The sequence below is a fragment of the Lutra lutra genome, chromosome 18 (assembly GCF_902655055.1).
Source record: "Lutra lutra chromosome 18, mLutLut1.2, whole genome shotgun sequence".
NCBI lineage: Eukaryota > Metazoa > Chordata > Mammalia > Carnivora > Mustelidae > Lutra > Lutra lutra.
Genome location: NC_062295.1, coordinates 12160588 through 12182535, shown reverse-complemented (window position 1 = coordinate 12182535; position 21948 = coordinate 12160588). Strand labels below are relative to the sequence as shown.

Sequence of the window (21948 nt, the reverse complement as noted above, 5' to 3'; positions counted from 1 at the left end):
TCCTGGGAAGCTCACAGAATCTGACTTCATGCTTGGTCTAGGGCAGTGAAGGAGGCCATGGGGTCCCCTAAGGCCGGCGTGGTGGCACAGGCAGTGGCCAACGGCAGCCTCTTTGGCTTCAGAATGGCAGGAAGTGTGTGCAGGCCAAAGCTTGGACTAAGGCACAAACACATCTGAAACAGTGGGAGGGACTGAGGGGTTGCTGCAAGGGCCAGGGAACCCAAGGCTCCGGGGTCCTCAGTTTGAGATACTATGTGTATGTGTCAATGGCAAAGCTGCTATAACTTGAAAAACATTCACAAATGTTTTTGAAAAAGGTGATCCTAAGAACTTGACTTTCGTCTTAAGGAAAAATCAGAAATTCAGATGAAGCTTTGTTCCCCATGGTATTTATCTTAACATTCTTTTTTTTTTTTTAAGATTTCATTTATTTATTTGAGAGAGGGAGAAAGAGCACGAGCAGGGAAGGCGCAGAGGGAGAAGGACATACAGACTCCACACTGAGCATGGATCCTGACGTTGGGCTCCATCTCAGGACCCTGGGATCATGACCTGAGCCAAAATCCAAGAGTTGGACACCGAACCAACTGAGCCACCCAGGTACCCCATGACATTCTTGATAATACCGAAAAAAGTAGAAGCAGCTTAAATGTCCGATAGTAAGGTAGGGTTAGTTAGATAGATTATGGCATACCTACAAGATGGATTACTAAGCAGCCATTACAAATATTTGTAAAGAGTGTTTAATGTTACAAAGAGGTCTTAGTGATGTGGGAAAATGGTAGTGATATAACACCAGATGAAAAAAGAAACTGGTTATAAAATGGTACAATATGATGCTGATTGTTGGGGGAAAAAATTGCATGAAGGAAAATCTGCCTCAAGGGCAGCGTGGTCTCAAGTTGGAAAATTTGTGGGAGATACAAACAGAAAACGAGAAACTTCTTTATACTTTCTATACTTTTAAAAGGTTTACTGGGTATGTGGATAACTTCCATAATCAAGGAAAAAGTAAAAAACATTAAAAATCCTGTGTATGTGGTTTCCATTTTTATTTTCTCCGATGGATGGTTGCACATCAGCGAATCTTGAGTTACGCTAACTACGTTAGGCCGGTCACAACACACACATGCACAGAGAGGTCACATGGGCTGTGCCGGGCTGGCTGTCGTAAATGTACATCAAGTTACACAGGTGGAATTATTAGGCTGGTTAAAATACACCACCAAATGATGGGACACGGTTGGGTCAGGCCACCTCTCCCGCCCGCTGCTGCTGTTTCCGGAGGTCTTCGTGTTAGGCTGGTGAGTGGTGTCCTGCCGGCACTCCCTCCAGTGGCCCCCAGTGGGTGGAGAGCGCCTGAGTCAGCATCTGCTCTGGGTCCCCTTCTCATCTGCCCATGCCTGGTGTTGGAGCCTCCAGCACTCTGCTACCTCTTCTGAGCACTGGTTGTGCTCCAGCCCAGGCCCTCATCCCCACTTTGCTCCACACACCTGGGGCAGACATCGCAAGGGAAGGAAGAGCCAAGAGAAAATGGACACACTCCCTATGTGAACCGTGCCCAGACACAGGAGGGGAAGAAGCAGGAGACGTAACCACAACACCACACACAAGCTCAGTCTTTACAGATGGGCCCTCATGTCTCCAAGACGCATGGGCTGTGTGGAGCCCTCCAGAGCACAGCCCCTGGGAGAGGACAGATGGGAGACGGGAGCTGTGCCCATCCAGGGCAGGCCTGATAGCAGAGCTAGAAGGGTGAATGGGGGATGTGACCAACATGGTGCTAAATTGTTGAAAAGTCACGACTATACACACCTGGGGATCATGCCCCTCTCCCAGTTCATTCGCACGGTAGGTTAGATATAGATAGATAGAAGTGGAGATATACTTTTTCAAGGGAGGACCTTTCCTGGTGGTTGGATAAACAGTGAGACAGACTCCTGGGTTTGGCATGCTCTGGGGGGGGCCATGCGACAGTGAGGGACTCCCTATTGCTACACTCTGTACAGGGCGGCCGGGCCCGCCCGCCACGCCCACGGCCCCTGGCGGCAGTCACAGGCTTGCCTTCAACCCCTTCCGCCTTGGAGAGCTCTTGGGCCCCTGTGAAATGGGGGCTATGAAGACAAGAGGGTGGGAGGGGGGTCCCCGTGGCCCCGGGGGCACCCCACATTGGGGGGCTACATGATATTACACTGGGTGGCCCCACAGCAATCCTTGATGAGTGCCAGCCCAGTCTTGGCCACTGTGGGCTTGCTAGGTGGGGGCTCTGCTTTCTTCTCTGCTCGGGAGCCTGCAGCAGGATAGGGGCACAGAAAGAGGGAAAAAAGGAGAGAGGAAGAGGTGACATAAGGAGAGCCCTGACCATCAGCAGCCCCTGTCCCATCCCAACCCCTAGCCAGGCCTTGCTCCAGCTCTACAGATCAGGTGCAGTGGAGAGCTGGCATGTGTTTTATATGGTTCCAATAACTATTCCCACCTCCCTGTGAGCCCCCTGACTTTCAGTCCTCAGCTTCCAGTCACAGCCTTTAGCTCTTATCCTCTTCAGTTCTCTTCACCATTGTATCTGCCAAGCGTGGCACAGGGTCTGGCATTCAAAGTATTTGGTGAATGGATAAATGGGAAGTATTGTCCAAGTCACTTTAATCTGGGGTTTCATGTCTTTCAATTCTGGGAATTGGATATACATTATCCTTCCAGAAAATTCCTTGTTTTCTGTTATCACTCCTTCTAGAATGCCTATTTGAAGTAAGCTGGACTTTCTTATTCTCTCTTCCATGTTTTGGAAGACATTTGCCATATCTTTGTCTCTTTGTGCTACATGCTGGTTAATTTCCTCAGCTCTGTCTTCCAATTTATGAATTCTCCCTTCAGCTCTGTTTAATCTACAAGTTTTTACTTCTGTGGCAGTTTTTTTAGAAATGTAATTATTTGCAAATCTACCAATTCTTTTCTCATGACATCCTGCTATTTCATTTTGGGTTTTACCCCTTCTCTTATCTCTTTCATCATTTTAAATATACTTAGTTTATTATCTCTTTTAGATAGTTTGTTATCTCCAGTTCTTGGGAAGACATTCTCTTTGTGGTATCTACTGACTCCACTCATGGGGTTCAGTTCTTTATGGGTTTAAAATTTTTATCAACAGTTCATTTTCATAGAGTTGTTTGTTGTTGTTGTTGTTTTCCAAAACTGTGGGTTACGTATTGTGGGATGCAGAAGGGTCCTCACTGAGCAGTTTTGCATCTGCTTTGCTGGGACCCCAGAGATTTCAGTGGCTTTTTTTTTAGTTTTAATTTTTCAACTTTAGATCCCAGCACTAGAAGATTTGTGCAAATTTGGACACTTGGCCCTTTGCATGGGGTACAAAAAACTGGGTGTTTTGATTTCTTGCCAGATTACTTTTTGCTATTCATAACTGTGCTTTCCTTGCTCCTCCTCTCTCCCATTAGGTGGACTTTTTCTGATTGGCTTTTCACGAAAGAGACAGTCCACTGAGGATGCTGGATTTAGGCAAGGACCATATGCCTTGTGATATTAGGGGCCTGAAGAAGGGTACCTTCTTCTTTCTTTATTCCCTTGTACTCTACCCCACATTTCATGGGATATTAATAGATGGTCAAGGAAAACTGAGTTTGTGGCCATAGTAAATGGAGGTGGCCTTTGGGTTTTATCTTCCTAGCAAGATTTCCAGTCCTCTCACTCTGATAACAATTGATGTCTCTGAGGCTACAGAAGCAGGCATGCAACACAGATCTGGCCAATCATAGCATCCCAGCCTCTTGATGACGGCGAAGGCCTAGGAGGTGGGAACATGATCCGAGAAGGGCCAGTCAGAGTATTCCCCTGAGATTGATGTGTTTGGATACCAGGAGAGAGAATGTATGGTGTTGTCTTGCTGCTGCTAATTTATGGTTCTTCAGTTCAGGCCCCAGGAAGAAGGCCCATCCATGTAGTAGGAGAAAATGAAGCTCACATATGCGGAGGGGCAGAAATAGAAACAGAAGGAAAATGAAGGCATTCTAACAGTGTCTAGTCCCCGAAGCTGGTTCCTGTTGCACTTCTTCCAACAAACCCCCTTTGTGCTATTGTAAATTTGAATTGAGTATGTTTCCTAGAACTAAACGTAGCCTCACTGGGTCAACAAAGAGAAGCAGAACCTGTTACCACTTTTATAGGCTAATAAATATTGGCACCAAACAGAAGATCAAATATGTAGCATTTCCCAAACTTGTTTCACATGGAAACTTTTTGCTCTGATTATCAACAGAGGCTGGATTTCCCTGAGCCTCAGCCCCCACCGTTCTGCCTCAGTGGCCATGCAACTCCTGAGAAATCCACCAAACCTACGATTGATAAGAGACAGCTGCTGCTAGAACCAGCTACAGTCTGCCGAACCCCAGGCAAAATGAAAATGCAGGGCCCCTTGTTCCAAAACTATTAAGAACCTCAACATAGCAAGAGCAGAACATGAAAACAAGCACAGTGCCCTTCTGGGCATCGGGGCCTGGGCAACTTCCCTGGAGGCATGCCCATGAAGCAGACCCCACCTGCTGCTATGATGTGCCCAAGTCTGATCTCTAGAAAGTATTTTGTTGTCCCCCCTCTGGCTCCCAGACCTCTTTAAAATTTCCTTTTCTCCTGAATGGGGGAAGGAGGAAGAAGAATGTAGGCACTCACTGGCTGGAGATTTGGTTACTTTATCTAGAGGTTTTAACTTGATTCTCAGGAAATCCGCCATTTCTTTGTCTTCTTCTTGCTCCCTGTGGAGACAGGCATATAAAGACAAGAGGGAAGTAGAGTAAGCAAGGAAAGCACCAAGAAACGGAGGAAATGGGGCCAGAGGTTAAGTGTGTGGGACCACGCATCAGGCTCTGTGGCTGGTGTGGGTATGCTTCTGTGTATTATGTGCGGCTGATACGTGTATACTGCATGTTACATGTGGATGGGGAATGTATGTTGTTTTATGCGTGGGTGGTGTGCCCATGTTTTTTTGTGTGTTATGTGTCAGTGGTGTGTGCATGTTGCATTTGAAGAACTTACTCTGAACCACAGACATGTATCAACAATGGAACAACTGTCTCCCTGGGGCCTGGGTGAGATCCCAGGGCAAAGGCAAGGCCATGCTAGGACCCAGCCTCTGCAGGGGTTTCAGTGAGCTGAGTAACACCTCTCCTGACCCTGTACCCTTAAGTCACCTATACATCTGTGCTCCCATGAGGTCTGTGGTAAGTATCAGCAATTCACCTAAACTCTTCCAAGGGTCATCAGGAACAAGTCAGCAGGCCCAGCCTGGCTGAGCCAGGAGAGGAATATTCCACCTTCAGAGGACCCAGGAGGACACAGACAATAAAGAGCTAGATGCCTCCTAGGTTGGAAGAAGACCTGTGAGCCTCTGTCCTTGTGGGGCTTTCCAAAGGCATGGCTCCAGGACAAAAATACTCAAGGATCATCATTCCTTTCCTTTGAGTGCGTGCCCTGTGCCTCCAGTGCCCATGGTTGTCCAGATCAAGTGGCAGGTGCATCTGCAAATAGGAGACCCTGAGAACTAGGGAGTGGTGCTGGAGCCACCAAGGTGTGGGACGGTGAGGGGGTTTGCGGGGGGGGGGGGGCAGGAGAAGAGAACAAAACCGGGAAGTGGAGAGGGCAGGCAAGGAAGCAAGTCAGCCCAAGGGGCAGGGTTTCTGTAGAAACCCATGGAAGTTTCAGGAAGTGGCCTTGATGACCAGTTTGCCTTGGGAGAAAGGTCAGTGAAGAGAATGCGTAGGAGGCTCTACCATGTGTCATGTGATATAATTGCTCCCTGGTCACCTCCTCAAGTAACATTGTCTTAGGACCCACAGGCCTTTGCAAGACTTTCTGGAGTTGGATTCCAGTTTCCCTGGGATGTGCAACAGGTCCTCAGACGAGAAGGCTGGGGGTTCATTTGGATCCAGTATGTGGGAGCATTTGTTGAGGCCACACCTGTCAGACCATTCCATGAGTCCCTGCAGCAGAAGACGAGAGCCCACTCACCTTAGCCGCTCGACCTCCGCATCATCCACCAGAAAGTCTCTCTTCTGCACCAGCTTATGGATCTTCTGGATTAGCTCATCCTCTCTCTGCTTTTGCAGCTTGGTCTTGTCTTTTTCTGGGAAAAAGAAAACACCAGCAAAGAAACTGTCAAGTGCAAATGCTAGAAGCATGTAAGTCCAGGGGCCTGGGTTGGGATCCCGGCTCTGCCATGTCACTCGCTGGGTGAACTTGAAGAAGCAACTGGACCTCTTCAAGGCTCAGTTTCCTTTCCTGTAAAGACACATGGTGGGGCTTAAAGGCAGCGGTGTTAGTGGATGGCTTAGTACAGAGCTGGGCCCGCAGCAGGTACTTAGGAGGTGGTTAATGATACAAGGGGTTCATGCAGAAGGCAAGGGGCTCAGAGGGCCCAGGCAGGGGTGTAGGAGGGAGTTACTTTACAGCCAGGGCCAACCAGTGTGTACAAGGAAATCATCCATCCTGATGGCTCTTGTCCTGTCCCAGATACCAAGGCCTAGAAGGCCAAAGAGAAAACAAAAGAGTCAGGGCTAGAGATGACTGAGAAAAGGAGGCAGAAACTTGAACCTGCTTCTGCTCCCTCTGCCCAGGCCCCTTCAGAAGATGAAAAGTGTTGGGCGACTTGTCTGCAGACACCACCCACTGGCCTCTAGGTACCACCTACTTGCCCCCAGGCATCAACCACCTGCCTCTAGGCACCCCCACCTTCTACCAGGCATCTTCCAACTGCCTCCATGCACCACTCACCACTCCAGGCACCAACACTTGCTTGGTGATGTGATCCTTTTGCTTGCCAACATTATTCACCTACTTGCCAATGAGAATTGCCAGCTTGCCAGCTTCACCCCATTTGCTGGCAGCACACACCTGATTCCTAACATCTCCACATGCTTACCAACGTGACTCTCCAACTGGGCTTCTCATCTTCTCCAGCACACCTCCTTAGCCCAGACCATCTCTTCCTGGACCATGTGTGCCCTCCTAACTGGACTCCCTGGCCTGTCACCCCAACACAGTTGTGAGCGCCCATTATAGAACCAGACGGTCCTGCTTTCACACCCTACCTTCTCCTCTCCCTAGCTGTGCAACTCTGGGCATGTCCCTCAACCCCTCTGGGCATCCAGTCTCTCAACATAGGTGATCATGAAGTTGCTGCAAATTTTGAGAGAGATAGACCAAGGAAAGTAGGCTCACTGCCTGGTATCTCGTAAGGGCTCATGAACCGTCAGCTTCTTCCATTATAAGCTATCATTGTATATCGTCACTGTTGTTTTAATGACTAAATGCTCCCCTCTTAAATATTTACCGAATCAGGTACAAAAGAAATAAATACTTATTTAATGAACGAAAAGCGAGTCTCAGCATAAGTGTACAAATGAGAAGTGCTTCATAAATTGTAGCTGTTATATTTGTATTTCCATGAGCTTGTCATTTCCATTTAGTCCTGTTTCTCAACCTCAGCACCACTGATATTCGAGACTGGATCATTCTTTGTTGCAAAGGCCGTCCTGTATACTGCATGGTGTTTAGCCAGATGCCCAGCCTCTACCCACTAGGGGCCAGCAGTACCCCACCCCAGATGTGACAACCAAAAATGCCTCCAGACATTGTCCAATGTCCCCCGGAGGGGGGACAAAATCACCCCTGGTTGAGAACCACAACTTTAGTCCTTTCCGACAACCGTATGAGGGAGACACTACTTTTATGTCCAAGGGGAAGGTGCCATGACCTCTCCAGTTCTGAGGAGGCAGTGGGGGCAGTGGAGGTGAGATGACATATCTTGGCTTGTCCCAGAGGAGTCCTCAAGGCAGAGAAGGCCCCAGGCATTCTCTCCAGCCAGACATCTGCATCCACCACTGGGGAGCTGGTGAATGACCTTCTGACCCTGGCTGGAGAGGTGTGAATTCTTGGCCATTCAGTGATCTCTTTGCTTGATACTTTTATTGATGTATTGTCAGGAGCACTGTTTCTTCCCCTGCCTACACTCAGCTGAATCCATCTAAACACTTGGCCCTGGTCCAGGGAATACACAGAAAGACTCAACAAGGAGTTGGAGGAGAAGGTAGGGAGAGGTGAGTAGGAAAGCAGAAGAAGAAAGAAAATTTTAATATGTGAATTTCTACACAAAGGTCACTGGGAAAACTTGATTTCCTGGGGGAGTCAATGGAACTGGCATTGAGGACCTAAGCTCTATTACTAACTGGTCCCATGACCTTATCAACCCATGATTCTTAGCCAGATGGTCAATGATATTTCAGGCAGAAGGCACTCTTCACGTGGGACTCCCCCTACGCTGCATGTTTTGGCATCCCTGGACTTTGCCTGCTGAGTGTGGGTACTGATCTTAATTTAAATTTTTGGTATTTTGTTTATCATGGATTGTGTGTGTATATGTGTGTGTGTATTTTGGTATTTTAAAATTTTAAAAAAAGATTTATTTACTTTATTTTAAAGATTGACAGAGAGAGTACATGTGGGTAGGATGAGGTGCAGAGGGAGAGAGAGAATCCTAAGCAGATTCCCTGGTGAGTGCAGAGCCCGATGCGGGGCTCGATCCTTATGACTCTGAGATCATGACTGGAGCCTAAATCATGAGTCAGACACTTAACCAACTGAGCCACCCAGGCACCCCTATTTTGGTATTTTAAATATTGCATTAATATATTCTTTGTCATGGTTACTGGATTTTTTGGTGACCTGGCTGACCTTGTCCTCCTCATCCTAGTCCCTGTTCTGGGTCAGCCAGGCACCCCAGGGACTGCGCCAGCCAAGAACCCCTGCTCCCATCCATTTCCACCTGTGTTTTAGAAGCTTCCATGGCCCCGACTGGAGCCCCTGAGGCCTGAGGTGGCCCTGGCTGGTCCAGTGGTCACACACCCATGTCTTCTTTGCCTCAGGAGCTCCCATGTGTTCTGCTGAGCCAAAAGTGATCCTGGAAATCAACCCTTGCTAGGCCCATCAGAGTTCTCAGAGGCTGAAAATTAAGACACCGAGGCCCTAAAAGTTGGTTTTTTTGGGTTTTGTTTTGTTTTTGTTTGTTTGTTTTTGCTGTGAAAGAGAGGAGAAGGCAAGAGGGTCAGTGCTCAGAGAAGACCGTCTGCTCTTCTTTGCTCCCACTGTTTTGGTCCTTCTGGATAATTGTAAATCTTCGTCACTGTTTCTCAAGCAAGTGATGTGTGACAAGGGGTCTTACTGGAACTAGGAGGATCTGTTTACAGGAAGGATACGCTATGCTAATCTGTGTGTCCTACGAGTTCTGCTAAACATAGAAGAGTTGGGTTTTTGGGTGAGAAGATGATGGGAGGGAGATAGAGTGGGCTTGCTTGACTCATCCGAAACAGAGGCGGAGAGAGAAAGACAGACAGACAGACAGGAAGGGAATATTCTAACAACTTTCTTGTTTCTGAACCCTTGTGAGATTGGGTTGAGCTTCAGGCCAGTATTAGGTTGAATAGTATCCCCCTCCCCCTCCAAAATGTCCTGTTTACTGGGTTTGGAAAGAGGATCTTTGCAGATGTACTTAGTGAGATGAGATCATATTCACTAGGGGGAGCATAAATCCAATGACAGCTGTCCTGGGAGACGTGGAGAGGACGCCTAGATGTACAGGGAAGAAGCCATGGGATGAGAGAAGCAGAGATTGGAGCAAGTCAGCCACAAGCCAAGGAGCACCACAGACCGCCCGCAGCCACTGGGAGCGGGAAGAGGTAAGGAAGGATTCTCCTCTAGAGCTTCCGGAGGGAGCAGGGCCCAGATTCCGGACTTCTGGTCTCCAGAACTAAGAGAATCAATTTGGGTTGTTTCATGCTGTTGGAGGGAATTTGACAGAGAGCTCATACAATGGCCCAGGGCTCCAGAAGCCTCCTCTGCCCTTCCAGTAATTGCCCATTTAGTGCTGCCATCAGCTGGGGTGGGTTTTTCTACCTTTGAAACTGGTTCTCGGTGGGATATAGAAACGGGACAGCAGAACCGGCCGTCCTCAGGGGTGGCTTTACACCCTGGGTGTTCCTTACAGTCACTCGAGGCTCTAAGAAATGACCCAAGGCTCTAAGAAATGACCCAAGCTCTGCACTCCCAGGATCGAATTTCTAGCAGGTGCTGTCTGGACCTTGTTCTTCTTGCTCCCTTCTTTGGATGCTTTGCGTCGGGCATTTGACTTTCTGTGGTAGGGGTGTTCTCAAGATATAGTTCACGTTGCATTACAAGTCCCCCATTGAGTCATGCAACCATGTCGACAAGCCATCCTAGAAGAGTTTGGTCCCTCGAGGAGACGCCCGGTATCTGAGTGCTGTCCGCCCACACCGTGCCTGGCACCTGGCGAGTGATCGCTGGGAGAGCAGCGTCCAGAGGATCTGCTGGCCCCTTACGCCCGCCCTGCCATCAGAAGAGGAATGGACCGAGCGCTCCCACTCTTCGCATCTCCCGCCCCACAGCATCTGCACGGCGACCATGGGAGGCTGGCATTCTTGGCCTCATTTTGCAAACAAGGAACGTTAAGGCTCAGAGAGATTAAGTTGTCACATGAAGGCCACCTGTCTGGCCAGCATGGATTCAAAGCCAGGTCCTGGACTCTAAAGTAGGGGTTCTCGGGGCGCCCAGGGGGCTCAGGCATTAAGTGTCTGCCTTCGGCTCAGGTCGTGATCCCAGGGTTCTGAAATGGAGCCCCGCATCAGGCTCCCTGCTCAGTGGGGAGCCTGCTCCTCCCTCCCCCTCTGCCACTCCCCCTGCTTGTGCTCTCCCTCTGTCAAATGAATAAATAAAATCTTTAAAAATATAAGTAAGGGCCCTTAGGTGGCAATTTTGCACCCATCTGCCAGTGTATATTTGGCAACACCTGGAGGCATCCTTGGTTGTCACAGCTGTGGAGCAGGGAGTTGCTACAGGCATCTCGTGGGTAGAGGCCAGGGGTGCTGCTGCTGAGTACCTTACAGCACACAGAACAGGCCCCCCCACCAGCCCCAACAAAGAATGGCCCAGCCCTACATGTTCTAGTGAGAAGGCATTAGAACAGTGCTTGATTCCATAATGCATTCTCTCTCTCTTTTTTTGAGAGAGAGAGAGAGAGAGAGAAAGATATTGAGTGTGCGTAAGTGGGGTGGGGGGAGGGGCAGAGGGAGAGAGAAAATCCTGAGCAGACTCCCCGCTGAGCATGGAGCCCCACACAGGGCTCGATCTCACGAACCTAAAGTCATGGCCTGAGCTGAAACCGAGTCAGGCGCTTAACTGACTGAACCACCCAGGCGCCTCTGGACCTACAACCCCTTCGACTGTCCTTCCTGACCAGTCATAGCTACCACTCACTGGTACCACTGAGCACCAAGCCCCATCTTCCCACTGACTTGTGAGTGGCTAGAGCAGGGAATCATTTTGTCTTTGTCACGTGCCCAGCACCTAGCCCAAGCAGGTAGAGGAGAAGCAGCAGGCAGAGGGAGAAACAGCCTCCCTGCTGAGCAGGGAGCCCGATGCGGGATTGGATCCCAGGACCCTGAGATCATGACGCGAGCCAAAGGCAGACGCTTAACTGACAGAATCACCCAGGTGTTCCCTAAGGCAAGATTCTTGAGACAGGGTTATTTTCTGCACCCAATACACCTTCCCTTAGCACCTGCCAGGCCCTCATTCCTGCACCTAAGCCACCCTGGAGGGCAGGGAAAGCTCTCTTGGGAAAAGAGGCCAAATAAATTAGGAGTCAGGAGTAGACACTGTGTGTGTGTGTGTGTCTGTGTATCTGGCTTTATTCCATATACTTGAAGCAAAACCATATTTTCCAACCCAATACCTACCAAAGCAGATACAGCAACATCTTAAGACGTAAAAGAGATTTCATAAAAATTTTTTGAACATGCCACTTTTCTCATTAAATATTTGTAGGTTTAGAAAAGATAATTATGATCCATAAAAAGGAACTTAGGCCAAAAGGTAATAGGTTTGCTACTATCAGGTTAAAAAGAATTAGTGTATAAACATAAAAGTGGGTACAAGTTTGTTCAGTTAATGACAAGAACAACAGTAACAATTTCTTTAAGCACTTACTAAAGGATGGGAACTGTGTCTAGCACCGTACATGTTTTTCCTTTCAGTCAATTCCACAACGACCCTATGAGGTAGATACCATTATTGTCCCCGCTGACAGGCGAGGAAACTGAATTTGGTGGAGTAAGTTGCTTCTGGTCATGTCATTCATTAGTAATCGAGAGATCTAGTTTGGACTCCAAAGTCAGAGCTTGTAACCCCCATACTCTACCCACCCCTAAACAGAATAGTAATAGTAGTAATCATTAATACTTACTGGACTCTTCATTTTGGACCAGATGTGAAGCTAAGCCCATGGCTTGCCATGTTCAATGTATCACAAGGAGATTTATACCCAATGAGTTAAGTGCTGTGACTAGTACTACCCTATTTTCAGAGGCCAGGAAATGGAGAGTCAGATAAAGTGACTTTCCCAAGGTCAAGGAGGGGGCCAGAATGAAGACTTGAAGCTGGGTCACCTGACAGGGAGCATCACATAGCAAGAATGGGGCTGTGCTAGGAGCAGAGATGAACTCAGCCTTCCAGACCTAAGGGGCACAGACAGGGCTGGCCGGGGGGCTCTGGGCACCTCCTTAACTAGGCTGGAGTCCCACATGCTTACCTGGGATGGCAACCAAATTCTGTAGCTCCTGCTTCAGGTCCATAATGTCATTGCAGAGCTGGATGTCGTCCATCCTGGGGAGACAGGACATCATCCCACAGCAGGTTATGTTGACAGAATGTTCTATGACCTTGAGCATCACCCAGTTTAAACAAAGTGTTTGGGGAGGATGTTATCCTTTGTAAAGACCTCACACGCTCTTCCTACAAGTTCTCCTTCAAAAGAAGAAAAACAGGGGTGCCTGGCTGGCACAGAGGGAAGAGCATGGGACCCTCGACCTCACTGTTGTGAGTTCGAGCCCCATATGGGGTGCAGAAATTACTTAAATAAATAACAACTTAAAGAAGTAGAACAGTAAGTGCCTATTATCCTACTACCGAGAAATGATCGATCACTGTTAATGACCCCTTGATGGAATTGCTTTTGGTCCTCACATCCTCACTTCTTTTTGCTCATATGAGTGAGCTCATGCTGCAGGCCCAGTGTTTTCTATTAGCAGCTATGTTTAAAATTTCAGACATTGTAGAAATTCACAATGTAGAGAAAAATCTTCCTCAGTCCTTTAGAAAAAAAAAAAAAAACCAACACTTTGGTTTATAGTCCTCCAGATTTTTTAAATGTTCATGTTTATACTATAAGTTATGACATCATTACTATCATACAAAAATGTTTTGCAACTTTTTTTTAACTTAATGATATATTTTGGGCATTTCTCCATGTCGGTATGTGCGTACCTCCTTGTTTTTAATGGCTGCGTAGTATTCCATTATAGTGATACACGGTGATTTATTTAACCATTCTCCTAGGCGCAGACATCTGGGATGTTTCTAGGATAAATTCCTAGAAACACATCAATCCCTAGAAAAATTAATTCCTAGAAATGCAATCACTGGGTCAAGTGACATGAACACTTGCATTTTACCTTTCGTTTTTATTTTTTTAAAAGATTTATTTATTTATTCGAGAGAGAGAGTGTGTGTGCATGCACACTCACAGGGCAGAGGGGCAGAGGGAATGGGAGAGACCATTTCCAGCAGACTCCAAGCTGAGCGAGGAGCCCAATGCGGGGCTCGGTCCCAGGACCCTGAGATCATGACCTGAGCCAAAACCAAGGGTCAGCTGCTCAACCGACTGAGCCACCCGGGTGCCCCAACACTTGCATTTTAATTAGGAACTTGCAAATTGCCCTCCAGATGGATGGTGCATGATATCCCCACCAGGAAAGGATGCTCACTCCTATAATCTCTGCTATTGGGCTACCCAGACAGTCTTGCAACATGCTTTACAGTTGTTTTGTTTTTTCCCAGGGGAAAGCGTGAACACAGTCCCCCACTACCACACGTTATGCACTCGAGTTTCCCACATTTGGGGAAATCGCAGGGGTCAGCACATCCGGAGTGCAATGGATAAGCCTCGCCCTGGGAAAACCATCTTCGTGATCACGGGACCTCCCCTGCCAGGTAAGTATTGCTTCACAGTTTTGTAACTGTTGTGCACGGTTGTATACCGCGAATCTGGAATTTCACCAAGTGTATTTTTCAAGGGTGCTTTAATGACCCCCGTATCTTGACTACTTAGGTGGGGTTTTCAGGTTGGGGTTTTTTTGGGGTGCCGTTTGAGCCACTGTTGACTACACATGGATTCACACAAGGCTTTTTCTTCACGTTGGATTACTCGGAGTGGGGGCCGTGGATTCTCAGAAGTGGCGCCACTGCATACGAAGGGCTTGACACAGCTGTGGCTGTTAAGGTGTATTTTCAGATCGCTGCCCCGTGGGGCGTGGAGGGTATTTGCTTTCATTCTGCATGTCTTTATGGAACATTTCCTGTGCCTGCTATGGACGGTTGTGGGCTCCAAGCATCCGAGGCTCCTCTGCCCTCGGGAGCTGAAATTTAGGTGGGGTGACAGAGCGTGAACACAGATACAACAGAACGTCACATGCTCTGAAAAAGAGTAAAGTGAGGGGCCGGGGGCACAGAGGGGCCAGTTTGCACACATCCTACTCCTGTCCTGGGAAGACACAGAGGGGAGCATTCACGTTCTCAAAGGACTAGACTGAATGCATATGGCAAGTGGGAACAGGACAAGGACTAGAAATCAACACCTCTGAGCCGGCTGATCTTCCCACCTCCTTCCGCGGATCTGTTGCCCACATTCCACAGACCAGCATGGGGCCCCCTCATCTTTGCTGGTCGATGAGTGCCCATTATTACTCCTTCTGATCCTAGCTCCCAGCTTTTGGGATAAGCCGCGGAATTATCTCCCTATTGCCAGGGCCCCCCCAAGTGTTTGTCAGGCCCTGCCCTGAAATGTCCTAGCAGGTGGCAGCTGCCTCAAGTGAGCTTGGGGACTTGCCAGTAGGGCACAGCCTGTTCCCATGGGCTCTCGTCGGCGATCATTCAACTGGAGGGCCTCCAGAATCCTTTGCCACATCGACTGCTGAGATCAGCCTCCATCCGTGGCTCTAATGAGGATGATTTTGGTCTCCAGGGATATTTGGCGACGTCTGGAGACATGTTGGTTGTGACAGCTGGGGCTGGTGTGTGGGGATCATTGCCGGCATCTACTGGGTAGAGTCCAGGGATGTTGCTAAACGTCCCACAGCGCACAGGGTGGCACCTCAGTAGAGAATGATCTGGTCTGAATGTCAGTTTTGAGACAGGTACCTGGCTGATCATTTTCAAGAGATGAAAGAAGGAAAGGCAGTGAAAGGGACAAAAGAGAGACAGACCCTGGTCAGAGGTAAGAGTCCTGGTACCCAAGAGCTCTCCTCCAAAGGGGCCAATGCACCAGCAGCTGAACTTCTCTGAGCCTTACTTTCCTCCTTTTTAAGATGGGAATAATTGGGGCGCCTGGGTGGCTCAGTGGGTTAAAGCCTCTGCCTTCGGCTCAGGTCACGATCTCAGGGTCCTGGGATGGAGTCCCACATCGGGCTCTCTGCTCAGCGGGGAGTCTCCTTCTCCCTCTCTCTCTGCCTGCCTCTCTGCCTACTTGTAATCTCTGTCTGTCAAATAGATAAATTAAAAAAGAAATCTTTAAGATGGGAATAATAACAGTCTTGTTGCCCATGTCAAGTGCTGAGCACGTGCCTGGGACACGTAAAGTGCTCAGTAATTTGTGTCTAGTACAACTACTCACTATGACAAAGAAGCAGGGAGAGAAAGAGAAAATGATGCTGGGGGAATAGGTGACAAATGGAACCTGTTCAATATTAAAAATAATCATCCTTATTGGGTATTTTCCTCTATATCAAAGTTTTGAAATAAATTCTTATCTAATTGTAGAGGACACACCTGTCCTCTGCAGAGGTTTTAGAAAACACCAACAGGTATGAAGAAGGAAACTAAAATGATGCATGACCTTGACCTCCCATGCACCCTGGGGCCACTCTTCCACTCCAAGTATTTCCGGGTAGCTCATGCCAGTCTTTTTTCCTTTCCGTAACTCAAGTATGGCGGACTTGCCCTGGGAGGCCTTCGCACTCACTCTCTGTCCATCTTGAAACTGCAGTCAGCATGATTTTGAGTTCTCCCAAACACACTCAAATCCACCACCATTAACAGGTGAGGAATTCTTCGGAAGCTCTCATGGGGAGTCATGACACAGCTCCTCATAAAAATCTCTATTCAATCCTGCTCTTATCCTCAAAAACAAAAAGTCACCATGTACTGAACATTTACTATGGGCCAGGCAGTGTCTCAGCACTTTCTACACATAAACTCATCTATAGCGTCACAGGCGTCCTATGGGAAAGCTGTTTTTATCCCCATTTTACAGATGAGGAAATGGAAATGAAGCAACATGCCCAAAGCCATAACAAAACACCATAGATTGTGTGGCTTAAACCACGAACGTTAATTTCTCACAGTTCTGAAGGGCTAAGCAGTCCAAGATCAAGATATCAGCCAAGTTTGGCTCCTGGTGAGGGTTTCCTTCCTGGTTTGGAGATGGCCACGTTCTTGCTAAATCTTCACATGGTGAAGAAAGAAATCATCTCTCTGGGGTCCCTTGTGTCATTACGGGCCATAATCCCATTCAGGGGGTTTCCACTCTCATGACCTAAGCTCCTCCCATAGGCTTCACCTCCAAGTACGATCAAACTGGAAATCAAGGCTTCACCATAGGAATTTGGGAGGGAAAATTCAGTCCGCAGCAAGAGTGATGCCAATCCCGTCTGCCTTCGCCAGATATCCACTTTCCCAGGCTCCCTTGCAGCTAGAGGTAGCCATGAGACCCACTTCCGGCCAATGAGATGGAAGAGGAAGTCTGCTTGGGGGCGCTCCTGGGAAAGATGATCCAAGACCCGAGTGCTACCCACCTCCTCGTCCTGAAGCTTCTGCAGTCACTGTGGCGAGAGTGACAAGGGGAAGGGAGCTAAGAGATACCTTGCTGACGCTCAGATCACCTGCATCCAGACTTCTTGGTAAGGCAATGTTAAATGTCCTTATGATTTAAGGAGACTAACCAGCTGTCTTGGTTGGCCTGGAACTGTCCCAGCTTCAGCACTGAAATTCCTATGTCCTGGGAAACTGCTTTGTCCCAGGCAAACAGGGACAGTTGGCCATCCTAGATTTAAGACATTAGGTTTTTAAAAATTGGGGGGAGAGGAGGGGCAGAGAGAGAATCTTAAGCAGGTTCCATGCCCAGCTCATAGCCCAACATGGGACTTGATCTAACCACCCTGAGATCATGACCAGATTAAGAGTCTCAGCTTAACCGACTGAGCCACCCAGGAGCTTTAAGATTTAAGACACTCTTAAGGGAATGTTCTGTTACTTAGAGTTGAAGACATTTTCACTGATACATGTGCATGGATATGTGTGCTTTGACTAAAACAAATATATGTACTGCTCATTGCAAGCATGAATGGAATTTCAGTCCTATTAAATTATATTGTTACGAAAGCATTTCACTAGTTCATGCAAAGCACTTTTGAAGTTTGGCTGGACCTTTTGAATAAGGCATGTTAGTCCAGTTCTCTGCAGGAAGAGAGCTAAGTCCTAGAAACCAAACTCTACTATTGTCAGCTTGTTCCAGAGAGAGAGAGAGAGAGAGAGAGAGAGATGTCATCTCCAAGAACCTGATGAACGCAGCAGGGAAAAGAAGCCAGCTCGTGCCATTCTCCATCCCAGCCTTTCATGCTGGGACGGTGGAGGAAATCGGTCATTTTACCAACTCTGGGCTGGAGAGGCGATCAAGCTCTGTCAGAATAATAACGCACCTACTCTACAAAATATCTTTGAAAATAGCATGGTCTGGAGCCTATTGGAAATCCAGCAGAGACTGCCATGAGAAGGTCAAAGTAGACTGATGGAGGAGAAGCCCAACTTTTAAAAAATCATATTTATCTGGCTCTTTCTTTTTTTTTTAAGAAAATTTTTAAAAAGATTTTTATTTATTTATTTGAGAGAGAATGAGTGAGAGAGAGCATGATAGAGGAGAAGGTCAGAGGGAGAAGCAGACTCCCCAAGGAGCTGGGAGTCTGATGCGGGACTCCATCCTGGAAGTCCGGGATCATGACCTGAGCCAAAGGCAGTCGCTCAACCCACTGAGCCACCTGGGTGCCCTATCTGGCTCTTTTATAAATTGTGGATGCTTGGCATTCTGGGGATGGGTAAAAATCAGGAACCCTCATCCAGAGAGGAGTCTAGCGCTTGGAGCCTGGACCCCAGCCTAAGTCCTCTCCCAAAAGGAAAGTTCTGTTTTTCTATACACTCTACACATCTGACATCAAATGTGTGCATTTTTCCGCACCAAGCAACTCTCCAGTTCTTGACGGATGTCCAACTGTAGGCAGGTGTCCTCCAGTTTGACTCAACTCTGATACTTGCTGCCTCGGGTTAGCAAGACCCCAAGACTAAGGGCTCTGTCCCATAAGCCTACCCTTGCTTCAGATACTGATTGCCAGCCCCAATCACCTGTTCTTCTGACAAACTGGCCATACATTGGGGTTCCTGTGACCCCCTCCTCAGGTTCAGTACTTTGCTAGAACTGCTCGTGAAATTCGAGGAAACAGTTATTTACATTTGCTGATTTATTATAAACAATATTACAAAGGATACAGGTGAACAGCCTGAGGAGGAGGAAACACAGAGCAAGGTACGGGGAAGAGGCACAGGGCTGCCGTGCCCTTTCTTCTTATTATACCATAATAACTTCAGGCAGGCCATTCCTCCCTCCAGGAGCTCAGTTTCCTCATGTATAAAACGAGATGACCCCTGGGGCCATATTCTACTAGCACCCAGAGCCAGCCAGACCTGAATGCACATCTCAGTTCCACCATTCACTGACTGTACACTGTGGGCAGGTCCCTTCACTGCTCTGGGGCTCACTGCCCTCACTTGGAAAAGGAATAACACCCTTGTGTTGGGGTTGCATGAACGTGAAGAAAGCTTAGGGCCTAGAGCAGGCAGCCCTGAGCTTCGCACACATCTAGTACGTGCACAGGAGAAGGCCACTTCCGTCGGCCCCTCCAGCCTTGGCTGTTGCCTCGCAGACACTCCTGAAAAATCTTTGCCAACATTTCCTGCGTCAGAGAAAGAGCCTTACCTTCGTGAGCTATTTCCATTTCCTCAAACCGAATGGCTTGGAGATGATGAATGTGGGCATCTTTTTAGTGTTCTTGGATTAATGAGCTCAGATGCTGTCCCCAGAGGGAGAAGAAGCACTGAGACATCTCCAGGGAGCCCGTGGGCTCAGCTGCCTTTCCGCATCCTGTCGGGGATCAAGGGCCCAGACAGGTGCCTGCCATGGGCTTAGGTGACACATCTATGAGAGGGACGTCTTTGTGAGGCATGACTGAGAAGTAAGCTGCCTGTTTGCTCCCTGAGGCAAGTTCAAGGTCTGGGTGTTAAGTGGCTTCTCCTTCAGTTGTAACCCTAACCCTATCCTTGTTCCTAGATGCGACCCTCTGTTCCCAAAAGAATGTCATGTCACCTCCCTGGAGTGCAGATGACTCTTCTGTCCCCTTTTCTAGATCAGCTCCCTTTTGAGTCAAAGGAAATTACTAGCACTGAAAAAACTCATCACACTGAACCGTGGGGGTCTGTAACCTTTTCTGTGTGCATGTTGCATGTCAATTAACAATTGACCTGAAAAAATTATCAACAATATTGGTGAATTTTGCTTTAGGCCTGGAAGGGTATTTCTGATCTTTTGTTACTGTATAAATACTCCCTTAAAAAAAATTTTTTTTTTAAATTTTATCACAGAGAGTACAGAAGCAGGGGGAGCTGGAGAGGGAGAAGCAGGCTCCCTGCTGAGCAGGGAGCCCAAGGAGGGACTTGATCCTGGCACTCTGGAATCATGACCTGAGCTGACGGCACTTACCCAACTGAGCCACCCCGGTGCCCTGGCCTAAACATTTTACACAAAACATCTCAATTAACTCTCACCACGACCCTCCCAGGTGGGTACTATTATTATCACCCCTCCCATGATGTCAGGAACTTGTTCAAGGTCACGGAGTAGGTGACAGGGACTTGAACTTAGGCAGTCTGGTCTCTCCAGTGGGGAATATGCAGGTTCCAAGCCATATGGTGGGAGGAGTTCAGGGAAGACAGATACCTGAGTAGTTGGAGGGGAGCAGTTTTCTCAGCTTGAGGGCCACTTACAGGAGCACAACCTGGATGGTCAGGGAGAAGGGTGGGTGCCAGGCACTCAGGCAAAGGGGGCAGCTCACTCAAATACTGACTCAAGAAAAGGGCGTGGTGTCCCCGAGGATGAGGCAGTGAAGTGTCCACCAGCACAGGACATCTTGGTGGGTCTGGGTTACAAAGGACGACCATGGGAGTCATCTTAGGTTGTAGAGTGAAAGCATGGCCTGGCAATGGGTCTGTGCAAGCCAGTCTGGCAGATGTGGGGACCCGTATGTACACAGCAAGAAGAAAGAGCACCCTCACTCTGAACTTTCTGTTTAAAGTGCTCAGGAACTTCGTAGAGGACAGGTTTGTTCATGAATCTTGAGCAGCGTGGATGAGCTATGGCCCACAGCCCAAACCCAGCCCACTGTCTGCTTTGGTACATTGCATGAGGTAAGAAGGGGTTTTTTGTTGTCGTTGTTCTGTTTCTGGGTTTTGTTTTGTTTTGTTTTGTTTTTTTTTGCGAGAGAGAGCACGCACACATGCAGTGGAGAGGAGGGGCAGAAGGAGAGGGAGACTCTCGAGCAGGCTCCACACTCGGCGCGGAGGCCAGCAGAGGGTTCCATCTCACGACCCTGAGATCACCACCTAAGCCGAAACCAAGAGTCAGACACTTACGTGACTGAGCCTTCCAGCCGGCCATTCGTAAAATGGTTTTTACATTTTTAAATAGCAAAATATCAGAAGAAGAATAAAATTTCTGGACACATGAATATTACATGAAATTCAAAGTTCAGTGCCTATAAATAATGTTTTACTGGAACACAGCGATGCCCATTCATTCACGTGCTGTCACTGGCTGCTCTCGCTTTACAGCAGAGGTCATCGGAATAGAGACTGTACTGTGGCCTGCTGGACTCTCAGATTTTTACTGGCTGGTTCTTTGTAGAAACATTTCGTTGCATCCTGATCTTCAGAAAGAACCATGCGTTAATCAGAGACTAATCAAGTTGCGGGGGCTGGAAGAGCTCTCAGCTTATATGGATGAAGAAATCCAGAGAGGGGAATATTGATCCTGGATGCACTGATTTGTGGACTCATCTAATAAATCAGTCATCCAGAAAATACTTACTAAGAGCCTACTGTGTGCCGGGCTTCCTGACTCAGTTTTCACTTGCACCAGCCACTGAGGACCCAGGCCAGCCACCAAGGCCACACAGCAAGCCGGTGGGGTTCTCCTGGGTCCTGCTGCTTTTCACTAAGGGTCCAGCCCGCTCTCTGCTCCAGGCTCCCGCGGGGTATAGGGCTGTGCCCAAAGCATAGAAGGTTTGCCAACAGATTGCCTGCAGGCACCAGCTACTGCGATCTGGCAGTTTCTGCAACCATATTTGTCCTTCTGTGTGTCCTCTGTCTCTCTAAAGGAGACACAAAGTTCTGAGATTTCATTCCTTATTTACTATGTTTGTCCCCCAATCTCCTACCAAGATAGAGCCTAGACTGAGACGTATGTTCTCCCTTGGACGGCTCAGCAAACTAGGAAAGGAGAGGGGTTCTGGCCCTGGGTTTCTCTAATCCTAGCCCTGAGTCCTTTGGCTAAGTGGTTCACCAAGAATCAAAGACGTGGATAGGGTGCCTGGGTGGCTCAGTCAGTTAAGCATCTGCCTTCAGCTCAGGTCATGATCTCGGGGTCCTGGGATGGAGCTCCGC

The 21948-nt window shown here is 48.2% G+C and overlaps 1 protein-coding gene and 1 non-coding gene across 2 annotated transcripts in view; both read right to left on the bottom strand.

Moving 5' to 3' along the window:
- Window positions 1–553: 553 nt before the first annotated feature.
- The window catches only part of BMERB1 (bMERB domain containing 1), a 105183-nt gene continuing 83788 nt past the window's right edge, over window positions 554–21948 (bottom strand). The window contains exons 3-6 of the mRNA XM_047714104.1: window positions 12662–12735; window positions 6013–6127; window positions 4678–4760; window positions 554–2290 (exon numbers count right to left, since the gene is read on the bottom strand). Coding sequence (XP_047570060.1) covers window positions 2178–2290; window positions 4678–4760; window positions 6013–6127; window positions 12662–12735 — 385 coding nt within the window. The 3' untranslated portion in view covers window positions 554–2177. The remainder of the gene's footprint in view (window positions 2291–4677; window positions 4761–6012; window positions 6128–12661; window positions 12736–21948) is intronic.
- LOC125091190 (U1 spliceosomal RNA) lies at window positions 13966–14129 on the bottom strand. The gene has a single exon (XR_007124601.1). It is a non-coding gene; the product is annotated as a U1 spliceosomal RNA (small nuclear RNA).